At 38.3% G+C, this 22,866-nt stretch overlaps 1 protein-coding gene across 4 annotated transcripts in view; it reads right to left on the bottom strand.

Moving 5' to 3' along the window:
• Nucleotides 1-454: 454 nt before the first annotated feature.
• The window catches only part of pcdh9 (protocadherin 9), a 188,494-nt gene continuing 166,082 nt past the window's right edge, over nucleotides 455-22,866 (bottom strand). For all 4 annotated transcript variants that reach the window (XM_026165123.2, XM_026165131.2, XM_080290111.1 and 1 more), the window contains one exon: nucleotides 455-2,536. In XM_026165123.2, coding sequence (XP_026020908.1) covers nucleotides 2,166-2,536 — 371 coding nt within the window. In that variant the 3' untranslated portion in view covers nucleotides 455-2,165. The remainder of the gene's footprint in view (nucleotides 2,537-22,866) is intronic.

Here is a 22,866-nt window from a genome sequence, read left to right as displayed (position 1 = left end):
GCCGTCTTCATTTCCATGGCAACTCACTTCCAGAAATTTGACCTTCCTAGATTGCTTCCCTCAGGATTTGACGCACAGTGACCCTGACATTAATGCTTTAAGGAAGCATTATGTGTATGGTAAGGACACAACATGCAAACTAAAGCAACAGGCAGAGGGATTATTACTCAAGAATCAGTCGTATCAAGGCTGTTTTGACACCTTTTTAAGGTAAAATATTTTAAGCAGAAAATGGGACCTGATAACAGGAAGAATCTCGCTGTGTTCAAAGAAATAAAAAAAAATTAGGAAAAACTAAATTGTACCTCATGAATGCACTGTGCTCTCAAAATAAAGGGGCTGGCTTGCTTTTTTTTACACTAAATTATTAAGGAAAAATGACCCAAGTGGGAATACATTTACAGCACACACATAGCTGCTGAGGCGATTATCCTGCACACAAATTAAGCATACACGTACTTAAAACATTTATTGCAGTAGCTGTATACCTGTAGAGTAGTAACAAGGATTAACTGTTCAGTATCTGTGTTGTCAAACACCCTCACAACTGACAAACATACTGCGATAAGCAAATCACTCCATCCCACTTAACTTCATTATATTGTGACATAAATATGAAAGTGCTTTACAAACTGAATCTCTCCTTAATGCACAAATCAACGCTATTCCAACAAAGTAAAATGACACAAAAATGATCAAGTTAATTTTAAAAGCTATATCTTTTAGCATGCTTTTTCCATTGTGTAATTTGCCCTCCATGCTGTGGAATAAAACAAACCTTTTCAGACAGTGGAATGACAGAAAATGGTCTCTCATGGTTAACCCATTATCTGCACATGCCTTTGTGTTTTTCTTCAGTATCATCTACTTGATTTTGTACTTTAACATGTGTGTGATTATGTCTCTAAATTTGGCAAACATTCAATGCGTAAGGCATTTGATTATCATACAGAATATTCTTTGTAGCCAACATGTTGTCATTGAAATAAGCACAATTCAGTATTTGAAGAAACATCATGAAGGCACAGTGATTAAAGTGTGATCTTAACCTGTGTTTTCTTATGTATGGAAAATAATAGTTTGTGTGGAAATAATACAGATATATACATATGCCAGGAAACTGCAGATACTACTGAGGGATTTTTCTCAGTCAAATCACAATTCGAATAAAATCTATACAGTAATAAGATCAACATTAGATAAAACATTTAGCCATTTACAAATATATTGCTATTTAATTTGTACTGAACACCTTCAAAACTGGTTTATGGAGAGCTTTCAGAACTTTTCATTTTTATAATGCACATATTGAGCACTGACATCCTTCATACAAAACATTTTGCTTTTTTGTTTGTTTGTGTTTTTCTTTTGTTTTTTATAGAAAAAAAGATTTGGTTGTGGTTTTGCATTACTTGAAGAAAATTATTAAGAAATATGGGCAACACTGGGTATATTACGAGATGGAAAATTTGCTTAAATCAACAGTATTTTTTCCAAGAAATACATAAATGTCTTGTTGTTGTACATTTTCCCTTATTATAGAGCTCAGTCCAGCTAAAATCCCAAATTCTGATGACAAGGCATTATAATGATAACGGCCAAAAACTGTCCTATTCACTTTGGATATTACAGATACATGATAGTGGTTAATAAGTCTTATTTACAAACACAGAGACAATGACAGAATAAACAAGTGTTCACAAACAGTGTTAGAACAACACTTTCTGAAGTGTAATTCCATTTTCTTTGATTGTGTCGATTAAATATAGTCCTGAACAACTCAATAACAACCACACCACAAATATTTGTATATATTGGTCAGCCATGGTAGTTTTTTTTTCCTTTCTTCTAATTTCTTTTAATTTATGCACTTTCCCCGTGGCACTTGTCCAATTCACACTCAACAAAAAAACCTTGCTGAATGTTAAAGAAATCCATAGAGGATCACACACACAGTTTCCTCTAGAGCCATGGTAACACAGCATAAGCACTATTTTGTGACCACCATAGTAAATGTGGCTCTTACACTGCAGAAGCATCAACTTAAGCGCGAAGAACAGAAATAAGAGAGAAAAAATAAAATGGGGAGGAGCTCCGATGATTGCTCCGCCTGTTCACTGTGTCCAGATGTAAGGACATCTAACAGCACAGAAGGAAAGTCCCTCTTATAGCTGCTGGTCCTTTGGGCTGTCTGGGCAAGAGGCTGGCTGGCAGGACTTGAGACTCACCAGTGGAATATCAGCCATGCCACTGCTGGTGAAGTGTCCCTCCCCACTTCCAAACTGCTTTCTGTCACCAAAATGCTCTGACCGCCCACTCTCATTTTTCCAGGTTCTGCTCAGAGTATGTCCATTGAGCAGTTTGTCCTTGGGACCCCACTCCCTCTGAGACCCGAAGCTGGTTACAGGTGACTTGGGCTGTTGGTATGTTCCCAGTGTTGGCGGCATCCAGCAGTTGTCTGAATGTCCCAGGACAAGGCACTCCTGTGTACACATCTCTGTAGCTTCCACTAGACCGCGTGGTCCAAGGGGGCCATCTAAAACAGAAGAACCAGAAAGAGAGTTGTTATATATTTTGCTGTTCTCGCTGAACGTAAGGTTCTCCACTCCAGAATAGCCCAGAATATGAGAGGGGGAACTTCGCATACTTTAGTGATTCAGAAAACAAGCTAGGAATGTAACAGAGAAGGAGATTTGCTTTGGGGAACTGGGAGACATGGTAGTGCTATAGATCTTAGGAAAGCCACCGTCTGGCAGATTTAAAATTGTTTCTAATAGTCTTTATTATTTATTTGTTAATCTAAACAGGTTTTTAAACACGTCAGCCAACGGTTATGTTATAAGCTATTCAAAGGCATAGAAGTTCACTAATTCCTTATTGTAAATCATGTTGCTGTCTCCACTATAAATGATTTTCTGGAAATTAGCCTACCTCACTTCACCTAAACCGGGAGGTGGGGGGAAGAAAGTTGAAGGACAATTTGCATCACAACAAATCATCTTTCCTTGCCAGCTCTCTGCCACCATCTGGCTACTCCTTGGCTGAACATACATCACCATCAAACAGTAAATATTTCAGGTGGTATTTGTTGAAATCTCATTTGATAGAAAACATGCATAATGCATGAAACGTAATGGAATTCTCCCATTTGAATAAATCTCCTTCTTTGAATCAGTTTTATTTTCTTAAAATGAAAATCAAAGCAGTCATGTTTGTGTTTGTATAGTATAGCATTAGTGGGTAATTAATTCATATGGGTTTTTTTTCTGTTTTACCTAAAAGAGAAAATTATACCTATTTGTCCTAATTTGTCCCTTTGCTTCACAAACTGCTAATCGGCTGGTGCATCAGCTAAAAGGGGTTGCTTTTTGTTTTTTGCAAACCTGGGCATGAACTGGTTTTTCTCCTTCTTCATTTACATATATAAAATTTCAGATTAGTTATGTTACAAAGATATACCAGAAAATGGTATAGAGTGGTAAAACGTTTTTGCTAATTAAAGTTTAACTTAATATTCAGTGAATGGTCAAAGCCTTGCTGCAATGTTTACAGTGTGCAAGGTCTACTGAGAATCCATAACAAACACTTTTGGCTTAGAATAACATCATCACCTAACTGTTTTAGTCTGCTGACCTTTAAGGTCTGCATAACCTTTATCCTGTACCAATGTGATCAGAAAATTCAGCTGTAAACATTTCAAGGTCAGTTAAACATTTTGCATTGAAAGCAACCTTGCTGTACTTTACTTCTGGGATTAAGTTTGAAAAACACTGGAAATGTCTAAGAACCAAACTCACTACATCGGGCAGCTACTTTTATATTGAAACTGTTTTTGTGAGCTCTGTCAAAGACTTCTAGATGGATCAATATGATAACAATACAATAATTAGTAAATGTTAATGCTAAAATGCAATTGTGTGTATGTTTAGCACTGACTTTTAAGGGATTTTGATACATAAAACACCCACTTCATATAAAATATTGAGTCTGTAGTTCAAATTGCGAATTCATATTTTCAAAATTGATGTTGAGTTAACTGTAATCTAACATGATTGTCTTGGATTATGCAACACAGCATACAAATTGACATTTACATTTTTTATATTTGGAGATTCACATATTGTTTGTTTCTGACAGTCACTGCTTGGCCTATAAACCTTTTTATAAAGCTCATCTTGGGCAAAAATAAAACTGTTTTGCATGAGGAGAGCAATTTTTTCCTATTGCTATAATTATTCATGTCTTCTGATCCAAATGGGAACATTTTCTCATACTCCACTAAGCCTCGCTTCTTTAATACTGCTTTCTGACTTTTACAGCACATACTGGAAAATGATGTGAAGAAAGCAGAAGCAGGAGTCAGTCACTCTTCTGTGTGAATGTAGAGTCCATCACAATAACAGGCACCCATAATTGGCATATGAGGAGTATAACCAAGATACACATTATCATAGTTGCATGAAGAACCACAGAGAGCAATAATACATGGTACCCAGGAGACGGCAAGATGAATTCCTCAAATGAAATTGTAGATGAGTGAGTAGATATCTGGGGAACTCTTAAGGAAGAGAGATGGTAAGAAGGAAAAATGCCGTGTACATATACAGTACATGGTGTGCAGTTGAGAACAAATGAACAAGAAAGAAGGCTCCCATTTGCATCTACTTTTTTTAATAAGATAATAATGACGACATTAAAATCATTATGTCTCTGATGGCATTTCTTCTAACTTTGCAATCACTGGACACTTGAGAAATAATAATGTAATAACACAAGGTTGTAAATTAGACTATATACATATGATGAATTTGGACTTTGTGTATTGATTACAGCAGGATCAAATGACTGCAATATCTATGTTTCCTGTTTAATTTTGATTCCTTTTTTAACAAAGCAGAGCCAGTCATTAATCAAGAACACTTTGTGCTTTGCTTTTCCCCTGGTGTAATAAACATGACCATTTGCATGCAGATTGGTACAATCAGTGGCCCCAGTGGGCAGCAGAGGATAATTTGAATCAGCCATTTTCACCGTTAATCTCTGTATACCTGCTGTTTGAGAAAATGGAGAGACAAAGCCTGATTGAAAAGACCACTTGAGGTATAGAGCTGATAGGTTACAAAATCTATTCATATACAAGAGTCTTATAATACCGGCCTATAATTCCCATACAGGGAAAGCAAATGAGTAGGGAAGTCAAAATAAATTGGATACCTAAATATAAAGGATAAAAGATTGAAATGTCCACACTCCACTGTACCCCAAGAGATGCTATGGAAAATACAGTAACATGACCATACATTGCAAAATAAATCAATCCAATAAAACATATGACAGGATTATCAGAACACTGTCCCTTCAGGTTTTTAGTCTTTTTTTTAAAACATTTATCTGAGGCACTGTTAGTAAAGCAACATATTTAAACTTCAGCAACAACTCCAGGATATCACTTCGCTATTACCAGCTTAATAAAAGTTCTGTGGTATATCACTCTCCAGGAGCCCGACTCCACACTTCCAAAAATGAAAGAAATGGAGAGTATTTAAAACTCAGACTCAGCAGACCAATTTCAAACAAAACCAAAACACCAGCAATCCTTCTTTACTGGCTCCCCATTGATGCACGCATGCGAACGGAGCCCTGTTCTTAAGTGTGCAGAAATATGTGAGTCTGTTTAATTGAAAGTACACTGTAAGAGCAGGAATTTTATCCCATTAGTCCACGTTGCCCTGGAGAAGACTTTTTGACACTGCAAGAGAATGCCTCCTCTTAGAGTGGGTGAAACCCATTTATTAAGAACAAAACCCTCATTTTAGCCAGCATTATTATTTTTCTTTATATTTTTTAATAATTTTTGTCATGTCCTTTTTTTTTGCTGGACTAGTCACAGTTTCCATATCCATAATCAATATGCACACGTAGTTAATTATGCATTTTTTAAAATAATTTCTTTTCCTTTCATTGCTCTTTATTTTAATCTTACCTGTTGATTGGGCTCAATTACCGAACTGGATAACACTGACTACCAGCACTTATTAGCTGCTAACTTTTCCTGGTTATCTTGTTCCGAAGAAAAGCTTCCCTTTTTGCCTCATTACCTTCTGACTTCCCAACTCTGTTCTCAGAGTTACATCTCATGTCATGTATTACAATTCGGAGTGGACTGGTGATGGACCATATAATTCATGAAACCCAGTTTCCTATTTGGATTGTAATTTATTTAAACATTCTTGCATAATAACATGGCTGCACATGCCAAACGTGTAATAAAAATCCTGTCACTGGTGAATGGGAATACTCCAGAGGATGTCAAATAACATCTTGTTACTCCTACTGAATCCTGAAGAGCGCTGGACGGACGAAAAGCACCAACAAACCATAACGTCACAACATCAACAGACCGAGTATGAATTCCTTTTGTGACTTGCGAAGTAATTGTAGAGAAAATACACCTCAGTGTCTCTTTTGTACCTTAGCTAAAGTTTTGATATAAACATAGCTTTCCTAAGTCACAGAGAAGTTCTTTTAATATACTGATGTTATGAACAAACAGATAGAGAAACAGAATTGTTTTCCGAATCTCCTGCCTAACATTATTGCGTTTTTGTTCATGTTTTTTTTTTTTAAATACAGACAAAACGTGTCATTTGGAAACAAAACCAAAATACCCTAAGCTTTTTTAAGCTTTTTAATTCAGCTGATTTCACAAGCACATGGCTCTACTGCATAAATAAGGAGTATAGAGTATATGTAAATTAATGTTCCTTTCATTCATACAAAATTGCTTTCACATTATTTATTTCTACTTTATCTCTGCATAGTGTGTTGCTCATGGTTACTGTGCTCAGGAAGTCAAATTCCTCCCTGTGCTTGCACACACACACACGCACACACACACGCACACACACACACGCACACAAACGCACAAAGAAGCAAATAGCCGGTGGCTTGTGTTTGGTGCAGAGCCCCTGAGTACTTTAAATAACATTGTGGCACAGGTGTTGAGGAATGCAAGGGATTCAGAACTGTGTCAGATGGTTCTGACTTTTGCTTACAGCGCTGTGCAAATGTTGCAGATGTCCACAAAGACAGATACCTTAAAGACAAAGAAACCATTAGATTGCCTCCTGATACGATGTCATTAGGCTGTGCTAAGGGCTGGTGTGCTTAATTCTGCGGAAGCTGTGGAATAAATGTGAGGTACAAGAAATAGCTGTTTAACGATGGACACTTTGACCAAAAAAGTATTTACATGCCTCTCTTTCTCTCCTCCCACTCAGCATCAAAAGATCACAGAGGTTACAGAGGAGGAGAGAATCATCCTTATTTTTGACCAGAGGTTGTTTGCAACTATAAGGGAGTCTTGTTTTAGTCTTCTGGCTATTACTAATGAGATAACATTTGGCTAATTAATTGGATGCACACTATCAGTGCTGATGTGCCAGTCCCACACCAACAACTCACAGCCTTGAGAATGGCAAGGGGGAACGGGTGGAGAGGGAATGAGAGTGATTGAGTGTGGGGGATTTAGTGTCCACAGGGCTTGTTTATTTATCCATGCTGTTAAGCATGCCCAGATGTTGTTATTTAGGGATGAATGAGGCTTTGTTTTAGTCCAGCACGGAGGCTAAAAGTTCCATAGTGCTGTTTTTCCACTACCACTCAAAAACCCTCAAGATATGTCAGAGAGATTTATTCTGTATGCTTCTGTTGTAAGTTTTTTCTTTGTGACCCTTTTATATTCTACTACTAAGGATATACACGCATGCCACCTTTCCATCACTGTGCACACTAAGGCATGTAATGGCACACAATGTTATAAACATAACCAATACATAAAGGTCCGTCTTGTAGTAAAAGTGTATATATATATATATATATATATATATATATATATATATATATATATATATATATATATATATTTATATTGTAAATAGCCTGGGGAAATGTGTGAGTCTTATAGTGGTTGGTAACCAACGAGGCATAGAATCACAGCTTCATACTGCTATGCAGCAAATTTGAAAACAGGCCCTGTGATCTACAGTAAAGGCTATCTAGGGTTGGATAGATATAATAGTGAGTGGAGCAGAACAGAGCAAAACACTGGATGCATTCTCCTGAGAATACCAGTCTGGCTGATGGATCCTTTCTAGTGCTCCCTTTGAGGCCAGCAAGAAGCTTCTCATGAGAGGAGATGAAGCGCAGGATGGAGTCAAAATAGAAAAAAAAGACAAAGTTTGAGAATGGAAGTGAAGGGTGGTCAGATAAAAAAATTGAAGGGGAGCGAAGAAAAATAAAAGGGAAGTGAAGGTGAGCAATTGTAAGAAAAAAAAACACAAAGCCTGTCAAAAAATGACTATCATTTACATAATTTTCCATGATCAGTGGTAAATATTATTATCTTAGACCTCACTTAAAGCTATTCTCAGATCAATTTGTAATTCAAATTTTCAGTTAAAGCTACTCTCTCTCTCTCGACCAGACTTTTTTAATGTCAGCTGTACAGTATGGTGTGTGAAGAAGTATGTGTGAAACTGAACTTTGTGTGTTTCTTGGAAAAGAACCTCGAGAAATGTAATTAGCATTTTCCCTCCTTTTCACTTTTCAAAGAATAAGTCTCTTAACCTCCTATTTGCTCCTGTTCATTCTTCCAACATGTGCCCTGGACTACGGTTTGCCTGATTAGTAAGATTAATGATGATTTGGAAGCACACTAAAGTGGTAATTCTACAGTAGCATGGCTTGTTGCTTAAATGGCCTAGAGTGCTTTAAAACAGCATGTGGTCTGATAGCTCGCATTACCAAGTAACATAAATTACAAATTACAAGTTTCCTTCAACAAATCAACACGTGAGAGCATTTGGTGAGCATTTTCATTATTCACCTCTGTTAAAAACTCAATTAAACTCCTTGGCATGATATAAAGGTTTAAATCTGGAGCTACTAAGCCTTAGTGAAAAAGAGTTATCTTAGAAAAAGTTATTTCAGCTTCTTTCGACTTTCCAGCATTCTGCTTTAACTGCTAAGCCTTACAATAACTAATTCTGTAATCACATACCATATTTGTTATTCCTCTTTTTGCTCTTACATTTTCTACATGACTCTCTAAAAGTGATACAACAGATACTATTAAAATCATCTGGGCTCTCACACTTGGAAAACAAGTTTAAAGTTACTGGAATAATAGCACAGGGACAATACAGATGTTGAGCTTTTTTTGTCCATCTACTGTACACCACAAATTTCTGGGTCGTGCCACCTACAACCACTCTTAGCTGAAACTGCTTTTCACAGTGCAGCACTTGTGAGAAGAGAATTGGATTGTAGAAACATGAAGAGCTTTGGCAGTGTGGGAAAGCAAAATAAATTTCCTCAAAATCTGAAATACATTTGGGGGCAGCACGGTGGTGCGGTTAGCGCTGTTGCCTTACAGCAAGAAGGCCCTGAGTTCGACTCCACCAACTAGCCCGGATCTTTCTGTGTGAAGTTTGCATGTTCTCCCCCGTGTCTCCTCCCACAGTCTGAAGACGTGGTTAATTGGTGATTGTGATTGTAAATGGTTGTCTGCCCTGTGTGTCTCACCCTATGACAGCTCTGCGAGGCACATCGCAACCCTAAATTGGATAAGCAAAAAAGGATGATCGAATGGCTGAAAGACAAATGACCTTCTGAGACCAGAGTCTCCATTCAAGATTTCCAAAAGATCAAATATTTGATTTTTATATGAATGGAACCAAAATGCATTTTCATGTCTTCCTATATTTGCCTTAATACTATACATATCCACAGCAAACATCAACTCCCAGAGCAACACCGGCACCAGATATAGACAACTGACAAACTTGCCTCTACTGATTTTTTGGAAATAAATATATTCCTAGAGGAATAAGTAACTGAGAATGTGAGTAAGCACAGTGAAAATATGCTGAAGCTGCATTTGAAGACGTGGTGAGATTTCCATATTAAAAACAAACTGTGCTGTGCTGATAACATAGAGAGTTGGGGAGAAGAAGGGCAGATTAGACTGTTGTTGTTGAGCTCTGACTCTTAAGTGCATGCAGCAGACCATATGCACAGTATCAGCTCGGGGAAGCAACACTGTTCTTTGTGACGACGAAGAAGAAAAGGTACCGACAAGGAATTAATAAACTGGTGAAAAACCGCTGTTTGGCCTGGAGGCAACAGTAAAAAGGGATGATGAGGACTGAACTAAATTTCACTGTAGAAAACACCTTGCATCCTATTTATAGTGAGATCCAAAACACCTCAGCATCTGCACTTTTGTCACTGTTAGACTGTACATCGCACTATGACCCAGGGTAAGGATGAGTACTAGGTTTGGGACCAAATACAACTATAGTGCAAGTTAAAGAAAGAATTTAGGAAGGATCTCTACATTACACTGCAGAAAGCGACTCTTTTCTACACTGGAAAATTCAAAATATTTTTAGACTTCTGTTGTAATGTTGCATGCAGATTCTTTGCATGACACATTACATAGTTACTTGTGTAATGTAACTATGAGGTTAATTTATTCACTTCACTCACTTTTTCATGCTCAGATGACATAAATGTTCAAGAGTTAAGACTCGATGACAGTAATTTAAGTTTTGAGTTCAGTTGGAGAAAATTGCTTGACATCCAATTTAGGATTTCACACCATTATTAATCAATCTCAGCATATCTGGATAGGATCATTTAATGGGCAAATATATCTTTGTGTCATCAGCATAAAAAGGAGACATCAGCATTTTGAGATAAAAAGGTCACTTAGAAACTGGCCTATGATTTTAAAGGAAAGAGGGATCTAGCCCAAGTCTTCGGGAACAAACTACTTAACAAGAAAATATTAAAAATACCAAGAAGACTGAGCTCAATAGTATATATTACTTCAAGTAAAAAGAAGGCAGTATATATCAAAGGAAAGCACTCTCATGTGTGACAGCACTTCTAAAAGTACAGACAAAGTAATCAAATAAAACTGGTTTGAACAGTACACTTGTAATCAAAGACACAGTAGTAAGTTGGGTGTAATCAAATACTAAGTGACTTCATTTTATCAGTAAAATAGGATTTAAAAAAGGAAAGAAAAAAACATTTCATGATGAGCAAAAGTGAAAGATGGGGATGGATTTATCAGTTTATCAAAATTCTTAAATAAAAGTATGACATAGTCTTAACAGGTGAAATGATATTCAATGAGGACACGCTGACTGTGTTGAAGGGATCAGCCAGGTTGTTTATGTGGGAATATTCAGACACGCGAGCCTTGGCTGTCAAATAGGGCACAGAATATTGAGACACTTTGATCACTGGCAGTGTTAATAGGGGATGATTCAGTTTGTGGTCAAAAGCAGCCATCCATCCATCCATCCATCTTCATCCGCTTTATCCGAGGCCGGGTCGCGGGGGCAGCAGCCTAAGCAGAGAGGCCCAGACCTCCCTCTCCCCAGCCACCTCCTCCAGCTTATCCGGGGGAACACCAAGGCGTTCCCAGGCCAGCCGAGAGATATAATCTCTCCAGCGTGTCCTGGGTCTGCCCCGGGGCCTCCTCCCGGTGGGATATGCCCGGAACACCTCACCCAGGAGGCGCCCAGGAGGCATCCTTGTCAAATGCCCGAACCACCTCAGCTGGCTCCTTTTGATGTGGAGCAGCAGCGGCTCTACGTGAGCCCCTCCCGGATGGCCGAACTTCTCACCCTATCTCTAAGGCAGAGGCCAGCTGGAGGAAGCTCATTTCTGTCGCTTGTATCCGCAATCTCGTTCTTTCGGTCACTACCCACAGCTTGTGGCCATAGGTGAGGGACGTAGATTGACCAGTAAATTGAGAGCTTCGCTTTTACACTCAGCTCCCTCTTCACCACGATGGACCGTGTCTGCATCACTGCAGCCGCAGCCCCAATCCGTCTGTCGATCTCCGGCTCCCTTCTCCCATCACTCGCGAACAAGACCCCGAGATACTTGAACTCCTCCACTTGGGGCAGGAACTCATCCCCGACCCGGAGTGGGCACTCCACGCTTTTCCGGCTGAGAACCATGGCCTCAGATTTGGAGGTGCTGATCCTCTTTCCCGCTGCTTCACACTCGGCTGCGAACCGTTCCAGTGCGAGCTGGAGGCCCTCACCCGATGAAGCCAACAGAACCACATCATCCGCAAAAAGCAGAGATGAGATTCTGAGGGCACCAAAGCGAAAGCCCTCCGCCACTTGGCTGCGCCTAGAAATCCAGTCCATAAAAATTATGAACAGAACCGGTGACAAAGGGCAGCCCTGGCGGAGCCCATCACCCACCGGGAACGAGTCCGACTTGTTGCCGGTAATGCAAACCAAGCTCTTGCAACGGTTGTATAGGGATCGAATGGCCCGTAGCAATGGGCCAGACACCCCATACTCCCGCAACACCTCCCACAGGACACCCCGAGGGACACAGTCGAAGGCCTTCTCCAAGTCCACAAAACACATGTAGACTGGTTGGGAAAACTCCCATGCAATATCCTTGAGAGGATAAAGAGCTGGTCCAGTGTTCCGCGACCAGGACGAAAACCGCATTGTTCCTCCTGTATCCAAGGTTCGACTAGCGGACGAACTCTCCTTTCCAGCACCCTGGCATAGACTTTCCCAGGGAGGCTGAGGAGTGTGATCCCCCTGTAGTTGGAACACACCCTCCGGTCCCGCTTCTTAAAGATGGGGATCACCACCCCGGTCTGCCAGTCCACAGGTACTGCCCCTGATCTCCACGCAACATTGTAGAGGCGTGTCAACCAGGACAGTCTTACAACGTCCAGAGCCTTCAGGAACTCGGGGCAGACCTCATCAACACCAGGGGCTTTGCCACCAAGGAGTTGTTTAACTGCCTCAGTGACCTTGCCCCCAGAAATTGGCGGGTCATTCCCCTCACCCCCAGACTCTGCTTCCTCCTCGGAAGATGTGTCAGTGGGATTAACGAGGTCCTCGAAGTATTCCATCCACCGCCCGACAATTTTCTCAGTCGACGTCAGCAGCGCTCTGCCAGCACTATACACAGTGCACCTAGAGCACCGCTTTCCCCTCCTGAGACGCCTGACGGTTTGCCAGAATCTCTTCGAGGCAGTCCGAAAGTCTTTTTCCATGGCCTCTCCGAACTCCTCCCACACCCGAGTTTTTGCTTCAGCCACTGCCCGAGCTGTATTCCGCTTGGCCTGTCGATACCTGTCGGCTGCCTCCAGAGTTCATACATGTTTACAAAAATTTAGTTGGTATAAGTGCAGTAATAAACATTTATCTTTCATAAGGTTAAACAAAAGTAAAATTAATGTAGATGGAAAATTTAAAAAAGGAGGAAAAATTGTGTATTTTAGATTTAGAAACTGATGATTAGGACAAGAGAGATGGCATTGAGAATGTTTTATTAAGTTCACGGTTCCTTGTAGACAAAGGTGAAGTCCAAGGTTTAAAAGGTTAAAGTTGTCAGTTGTAAATGATTATTTTCATAGTCAACATAAGTTTAAAAAAAGCTATAAAAAATTGCAAAATACAGCCAGTAAAATATAATTTTAGGTAAGATAAAATTATAAGATCAGCATATATTGCTGTAGCTCAGGTGGCAGAGCAGGTCAGCCACTAATCAGAAGGTCGGTGGTTCGATCCCAGGCTGCCTCCTGGCTGCATGCCAAATATCCTTGGGCAAGATACTAACCCCATGTTTGCTTACTGGTGGTGGTCAGAGGGCCCGGTGGCGCCAGTGTCCGGCAGCCTCGCCTCTGTCAGTGTGCCCCAGGGCAGCTGTGGCTACAATGTAGCTTGCCATCGCCAGTGTGTGAATGTGTGTGTGAATGGGTGAATGACTGAATGTAGTGTGAAGCGCTTTGGGGTCCTTAGGGACTAGAAAAGCGCTATACAAATGCAGGCCATTTACCATTTACCATATATAATGCTACATTGTCAAACAGGAAATGACTGTGACCTGGCTTTTGCTGGTATTTCTTGTCATACTGCTTCTGAGGTCAACTTTCACTGTGGGTGGGGCCCAGGCCACTGCTCAACAGACAGCCAAAGAATATGTGTTACTCAGGCGCTTTTTGTTGTAAGAATCATTTGTACTACAACGTTTAGAAGAATAATTTCAAATGCAGATTGTTTCAAAGCTGCGCTTTACAGCACTGCTGTAGATACATTAACATTAACAGAAAAAGACAGAGGACGCAAAAAATGGCTAACTAGCTAAAGCTAACTGAAAGTATAACAGAGAGATGGATTTTATAATTCTTTGCTAATGTATAATTTTATTACCAGAACCTAAGAGTATATTATTGTTGTAGTTTTTATTCATTTTCTTTAAAGTATTACTATAATTTTTACTGTTTTTTTTTTTTTGATGACATGACATACTGTAAACCTACATAACTGCCAAAAAAATCCTTAAAGAATATATGATACTAATTTCTGGTTATGCCTAGTGTGACTTGATGTGTTACCTTGTGCACACTTACAATTACAGAAAGTGTTATATTATGTGTTTTTTTTATATATATATTATGAAGTGCATAGGGTTTTAAGACAAACGCTGCATATCTTTCTTACTAAACTATACTGTACTATACAATTTTTTTACAGAAAATTCTTTTACTTTTGACAGCACTGCTATCTCTAACATAAGTAACACATATAACCCCCAAAAAAGTACCAAAAGAAATCCCATCGATACCAGAATAAAACCCACCAAAGACAAAGCGCATTATTCATGTTTATTGAGCAATGAATAGTTAAAGGGTTGCTAATGACAAATTTGCTGGAAGCATTCTAGCTTTGGAACAATAATGTCATTTTTCAGCAGTAGGCCTAATTAATTACAGTTTATGAGTCTGAACACCCAAATCTGAATGGTTAAATTAAGTCAGCTGTGCTACTGAAATGATTCTTTGTAGGGCACTGAGATAAGAAAATCCCTAATCCTTTCGTATTGTTATTCTTAAGTTTAAACAACTGTTGTTCTTATTTTATTTAAGAATTATATTAGCTAAATACACAGTACCATAATGATTTAATTGAACAAAGACTTGTTTTTAAATTTCTTTTCATTCTTTAAATTCTTCCTTGTTAGTAATTCACTTTCTTTATTAAGTTATTGTGCAAGGCAGTGTAAATACAAAGTTTGGTACGGTCCTGTGGAAGTGTTCAGTCGCCATGACAACAATTGGCATATGTAACTGATTTCATCTCCTTCTTTAATCTTCTACTACATAAAACTCAGTCACTGACCTTTTAATATGATTTCTCATCTAAGACAGTGAGTATCTCAACAGTGACACAAATGCATTTATTCATATTTTATATTACTATAGTTGATTACAATAACGAATAAAGTATGTGATGATAAATACAGTTTTCACAGTTGCCTCTTGCAGTCTAGTGAACGAATTTTATGGCAGGGGAGAATAAATTTTATTAAGCCAATTTTCTGGTAAACTCTTGGACAAATTGGTGCCCTGACAGTCCAAATATCAATTATTGAGGGACATAAATATATTACAATCCTGTCCTCAAACACACATACAAAAAACCCACCCAGATGATGGTTATTATGTTGCCATATGACGAATAGATTTCCAATTGAAAACAAGAGCATAATCTTTTAATTAGTGTGGGCTTGCTGTGCTTTTAATGATATAAGTAATGTAACATACAGATAATGATCAAGTTGACCCCATAAAAAAGTAATAGTGCACCAAAGCCCTAATTCTCTTTCCTGTATTAAAGAAGACATTAGAAAGTAAAATCTAAATGAAAGAAAATAATGACTGCTTCAGTGTAGCTCAGCGGTTCAGTTCAGTTGCTTCACGGCGTGCCATAATGCAGCGTGTCTTTATGTTTTTGTTTGTGATGTGGATCTTTGTTTTATGTAGTGAGTATTGATTTTAATCTTGAAGGGATAAGAAGAAAACAAATTGTCACTGGCAGCACAATCGCTATGTATTACATTTCATGTGAGCAAAAAAAATTGGTTTAGTGGTGTGTAACAGTGTAAACTACTGGTAATCAGCATCTCAAATTGTATGGTAGTGATTATATGCTACTGAAACAATATTCAGCAAGTATATTATTACGAATTGAAGCAGCCATTAGAATAAGAATAAACTTCAAAGTTGGGAGGTACAATTTACAGATTATTCACCTAATTCACAGCTCTCCTCTCTCTGCTGAGAGTTGTGTTTAAAACTGATTCTTCTATACTAGCTAAGGTATTTAGAATTGCAATACATTTGATTAACATATGTCAAAGATTTTATTCTGTTTAATAATATTAGATAAACTTATATTCAAAAATGTCAGATGTCAAAACTCGCTCTATATATATTCAAAACTCAAAATGTCTGTCTTCCATTGGTGTCCTGGTTAACACATTTGCTTGTCAGGCAAAAGGTTACTGGTTTAATTCCAGCTGGAGAAGACACAAATCGCCTTTGGTGAACCCTTGTGTAGGGGAGTATCTGTAGCAGCATCATGTTACCAAGCAACATGCTAATATCACAGACCAAATAATGCCATAGTATGGTATTGCAGTATAACTAATAAGCCTCTTTTTTTAGTAAAACACTGTATTTCCATCCATTTCTACAATTTTCAGTCTTACTTTGCTCTTTGCTTAAGTTGGCACAGTACTTTTGTAAAGGCATGAAATGTTGCTTGTAAAAAATATAATCAAATAACCCTTGAAAATCAGATGCATACAATATAATTTGTAGGAGACTGGGTTGAACTCTGTGGTTTACTGCAGTGCATGCAGTAATTTTCTTTCATGGCTCCCCACAAAACTTGTACCTCAATAACATTCATTGCCTTTCATCATATATTTTACAATGTGTTGTAAAGCCATAATTATGTTTCGTTAATTAATCATTAATTCACACACACACACACACACACACACACACACACACACACACACACACACACACACACACACACACACACACACACACACACACACACACACACACTTCTTTTCTTAAGTCTCTAAAAGTGGGTAAATTTTTTGGCAACTCTTCATAACTTATAGCTTCATCCCGTGATATAAAGCGCAGGTTTGCATGTCAATTCCATTAAAGTATGTAACAAGCTACTGAAGGGCACAGTAGGTCCAGTGAATGCTCATTTGCAGAGATACAGCAAGTGGGTAGCACAAAAAATGAAAATGGATGGGGGTGGGTGGGAGGCATAGACTGTAATGACAGAAAGACATGTAATTCTCTGTGTTGATCAGTACCTGGAGCCTGAAGGAATTTGATAATAAAACAGAATTTTGTTAATCCCAGGAGAGCTCTGTAATTGCAATATTGAGGTACATCTCCTCTCTGTTAATAACTGTAATTTCAGACAACGTTCTGCCTACATATACATTTATTCATAATTACCTGAGGGAGAGGACAGTGCCATAGTGTCTATTAAAATGTTCTGAATCAAATGGAAATAATGTATGCTTGAAAACTTGTGGCCCATAATCTATGATTTTGTATAAAACTTCAGCTTGTAAAAAAATGAAGGGTTGTCTCTTTTTTTTATTATTTCCAAGGTCACCTATATACTGCATGGATTATTCATTTCATGCAGATTACTTAAAAGTAACTGCATGCTATTTGTACTCTTGGCATTAACAGTGTATTGCTACTTGTTTTTGGTCCCTCACATCTAAACATAAGCTTGTAGCTACATCATACCATGTAGTTCGCAATGATTTCTACCTGTTAAATAAGCAAATGTGTCAAAATTTGCAAGTTGTTCAGGCATTAAATTGGCAGTGACAAAAAAGTTAGCACCTCCTCCTCAACTGTGAGAACCGTCTGCCTCGGCTACAGTGGTGTTAAGGTGTTAACAAAAATTGGCAGTTATATATTTAAAGCTACTGGATCACATGAAGCTGTGTCCTCAGTAGTAGAAAATAATATTAGAAATGTACTAAAAATGCAAAGTCTAAATAAGAAACAGTCAAAGCGATGCAAGTTTGCAAAATAAAACTTTTAAAGTTTGCATTTCAGTCATCTGTGTCAAAGCTTTTCTTTAATGTACGTCTCTCACACTCGGGATAGATATTGTACAAATGCAAAAATCCCCACTGATTTGATAAACGTAAATTTAATGACAATCATCAGTAAATGATGATTTCCTACAGATTTATTGCAGTAATGAAAAATGAGTATTGTATTTCAGTGCATGTGTTTGCACAAAGCGACAAAGCAAGACTAAAAATGAAATAAAACCTGATAATAATAACATGGAATGTGACTGATAGCCATATGCAGAAATCTGCTCTGTGAGCTGGTGGGTGCACTGGGAGGAAGTGGAGGTCAGGGCCTGGCAGAAACCCCTGTTGGGTGCAGGTGGCGAATAACTTCTGTCAGCCAAGTAATTAAGTGTCCATCACATCTTTGCAGGAGGTCTGTGCAACCCAGAAGTCTCTTCCAATCTCCATCTGTGAGAGGGACCGGATCTACAATATGGCCCATGTATGATTGCTATATATATTCTTACAGACAAAAAGATGCACTGGTAAAAATATAGCATATATTTAGTTTGAGAGACTGTTTAAACTTCTCCAAAGAAATTTGTTTAAAAACTACTGTATATATTCTATATCACTAATGCCATACCTCTTATGTGTAACAGACATTTTGTAGCTGAAAGCACAAACAAATTAAGAAGGTAAAAGATCTAAGTAAGCAGGAGGTAACAGCGACCTACTTAGTTATATCAAAAGTTTCAAAACAACACTTCCTAGTCCCAGGACTTAATCCTTCATTGTCAGATTGTAACAACTATATGTCACGATGGTTGAGAAGAAAGTGTTTTTGCAGTTATTCTCACACTTTAAAAACACACTATATGTTAACTTTAATAAGACTGCATGATGAACAAAGCTGTCTTAATGGAATAAGAACCTTTACATCTCTTTTGGTTCCAGGCTAAATTCAGTCTTTCCAATTATTAAGAGTTTGAAAATGTGACTTGTTGATGGGCTGATGTATTTTACCTCACTACTTGAAAGATAAAAGGGAAGTCTAATTTACGGCTGAAGATGAAAGTGTGATTATCGAACTAGAAATAGTAGGAGATCAGCTTCCCATTTTCATCTTTTTGAAGAGAGAAATTAATCAGAACTAATGATGAAGTGGGATAATCAAAAACATTGATTTAATTTACATCGTTTCTGACCTTTAATGACATTCATGTCAAAAGCAAAAGGAGAACATACAACTATGTGAAGGTGGTATATTATTAATTTAGCCCACCAGTTCTATAGAAGTCAAATCTACATTTTCTCAGATGAAGAGGAAAAACCACTTTATTGTGATTACTTTGTAACAGTGGCAAACTCACATGACACCGAGCACCAATGTGGTCGGGAATTTTTGTGACAGGCTAGATGTTGTTACGTGGGGTTACTCAGTCTTAATGTCAGAACATGTGTGAAACTAATTTGTTGTTTTTGAAGATGGCAGCAATTAATCTCTCAAATGACCTAGCTAGATTAAATCAGAAGAAAGAGAGGATGCTAAGAAAATAAATGCCAGCATTAGGGAAGAAATTACAAGATGACCTTACTGAACAATGATTTATGGATCCCCCAGTCAAGCAATTACAGCAGGTGATACCTTTGAAAATTCAAACCATGGAAATTAAATTTGCTCCTTTGCAAACTGTGCACTTGTCAAGGACATTTAAACTGTTACCCACATCCTCTGCAGCCATATCCCTCTTCCCTTAACAAATCACTCAGCTTTCAGAGCAACAGAGCATATAAGGATGGAAAAATATTATTTTTCATGTTACATAAATATTAATAAGTGAAAAAAAGAAGCAGTAGAGCTCAAAGATGTAGATTTCAGAAGTGCCGGTTAGTAGGGATTGAAAATGTGCAATTGCATGAAGTTAACCTTTTAAATGATATTTGGACAAATGACAATGCTTCGCTTTTAACCAGCACAAGCAATCTGGTATGATTTTCTCTGTTTATCACAAGAAATAGATATGGTGGGTTGTAGTCACTGTTTAGATGAAATGCAACCATCTGGAATAAGTAAAATATGAAATAGTCATTATAACTCCCACTCATCAAAATGTTTTTTCTTTTCCTTCACTAATTTTACACATCTTGCATCTTTTGCTACTTCAAATGTGCTTTGGTGATAATACTCAGTTGACCTGTTAAGTGTAGATTTGTTTTTGTTTTTTTTCCAACACACTTTGACGTTCAACTTTACTGAAAAGAGGCATTCGGCATTCATTTCTGACACTGACAAATTTGACTATAATTGTAAATGTGGAAATTAGGGCTCTTTTTGAAATGTAAGGCTTTTTAAAAAAATTCTACCATTTCAGTTTTGAAAAAGGTACTCATAAAATCAACAGTCGAGCAGATATCATTATGCTGTCAGTGTACGCTTCTTTTCCACCTCACTTGTTTCGATAGAGGAGAACGATTATAACAACCTTGCTATTTTGAATCGTGTTGGAAGAAACAAATCAATCAAACTAATCTTAAGGATTATGTTCCCTCATTGGCTCTCTAAGGGACTGTTGTTAAGAGAATACCTTTGTCATGCTGCCTGTGTAAATGCTAGGCATTGAGGTACTCCTAAATCCTTACATCTGTGCCTACCACCATGACTCTCCCTTGCCTGTTGTAATAGCTCTTTCCAGCATGGAGCTGCAGAACATGAGGCATGAGGATGAAAGCAAAGTAATACACCACTCAGGTGTGTTTGGAACACATGTCTCAGTCCCGTATGCCACAGAAACATAAAACTACAAGGTAGATGAAAATACAAATGTAATATTGTTTTTATAGACAACTCTATGCCTACAATTATCAAACATATCTGTTGGTTTTAAAAAAAACCCTTCAAATTCTATTTTAGTGCAGAAGTTTTCAGCTCACCTTAACAGCTGAAAAGAATAAACAAACAAATGGAGAGTTAAATAGATAATATAAAGTAGGTATTACAAATGCAGATGTTTCACACCATAAAGTATACAAAATATGAAAAATGTGCTACTGTAAAGAAATTCCACTCCATAATCTTCTCTAGCAATAACATTTTGTTTGTTTTTGTTGTTGACAATTAAACTAATATGGTGGTAAGTTGCCTTATTGTTGACATTTCTGTGCTTATGCAGTGTACATCCTCATAGGTTGCTTTGCAGTATTTATTTGAGTCCAGCCTCTCCATTTTTGAAATAGCAAAAAACAAAAACAGATCTTTTAATGTTTACCTCACAGAAATGTTCACAAAGGATATGCTGAGAAAACTAATATTTAAATAATAATAAGCGGCAACACAAACCCTTTTCAAGCTGTTGTTGAGGCAAAGAATAGGTAGTAAATTGTAAATGGCATTGTATCAAAAACCATTCCTCCTACAGTTCTCTCAGTCATTGGACATTTGATGAGTAGCTTTGTCTGTTCCACTCTCAATGTCAAAAAATCAGCAGGCGCTCTGACTCTCTGATGGGGTCAAAGACCTTTGCCGCTGTGAGAGGGTGACCACGTTGAGTCGAGGACACGCTCTGTCATCACAAATAGACACAGAGAAACACATTTCCTGGGACATAATTCAAACAGTAGACTAGTATGATAAAAAATAAAATAAGTGAAATGAAATGTGCACAAGATAGTAATAACAGCCAGACATGTGGTGTCATCGCTGTGAACGTCTGCAGTTGTTATTTTTATCCTACATTTGAATCCTGTGACACATTAAATAATGCAAATCTGAATTCCCTGACAAAGGAGTGGATATGAAAAGGAAAGACATGTACGGGGCATTAGCAGAAATGGTGCCAGCGGCCTCATCATTTCATTTCCTTTAGCCCATCTATAAATGGCATGCATTTTAATCCTTTTAATTATGGATCCTCGCTACAATTACCTCAAATTAAATTACTTTGCAAACCTCAGAAGGATACATAGCTAACTGAGAAGAAGAGGATCATATTGCCAGGGATTTAACCTCAGTTTCTCTGTGACACATTGAGCTATCACCCCACCTCCTAAATCCAACTCCATATGGAACTGAAATATTGAGAATGCCTAAAAGCCCATACCGTACCCATTCTAGAACCCAATCAGCCCTCAAACTCCTCCAAATCCCCTCTTTCCCAGTCCTACTCTATTCATGGGGCTGTAGAGATTACAGAGAAGAACCCTGCCTGGCAGGCATGCCACACTTAAATAATCTCTGGGTGAAATCCCAGTGTTAATGTGGGGTTTCTGGATCATGGCACCGCAGTGCGTTGCGGCGCTCTGTGCCACGCTGGTCGCAGATGACAGCATGCACCAGGAGGCAGAAGATGTACAGAGAGAGGGCTAGACAATTAAGATGAAAGGAGGGAGGCCAAGAAGAGTGATGAGAAGCGAGAGAGAGAAGGAAATGGAGAATAGGAACAGACTGAAGAAAGAGAATTCAACAATGTGGCATGCAGCAATGGAGCAGATGAAAAGAAGAGGCAGGGGAAACATAGAGGGAATAGAGAGGATGAGAGAGATAGCACTGTGGAGGCGAGATAGTCCCCTGAGTGGGACACAAGAAGCTTGCCAAGGTCTAAATGACATTACTCTGCATGTTATATACTTCATGGCCTTGGGTGGGTGTCCCATGTGCCAAGAGATGCATAAAATCCTGACTGCTATTCTTACCCTTCTCAACAGCTGACCCATAAACACACTCGTCTCACACTCGAAGTGTGACATCAACCCAAGTATGCTCAACATACAAAATGAATTAATTACTTGATGTTTCAATTGCAGCGCAATAATTGCTTAAGTCCACAGGATAACCAAGAAAGTGAAAAGATATGCCAGTGAAGACGACAGCATAATGACAGGATTAGT

This window comes from Astatotilapia calliptera, chromosome 1, assembly GCF_964374335.1.
Source record: "Astatotilapia calliptera chromosome 1, fAstCal68.1, whole genome shotgun sequence".
Taxonomy (NCBI): domain Eukaryota; kingdom Metazoa; phylum Chordata; class Actinopteri; order Cichliformes; family Cichlidae; genus Astatotilapia; species Astatotilapia calliptera.
The sequence above is the reverse complement of the archived record's forward strand: the minus strand, read 5'-3'. Positions and strand labels throughout refer to the sequence as shown.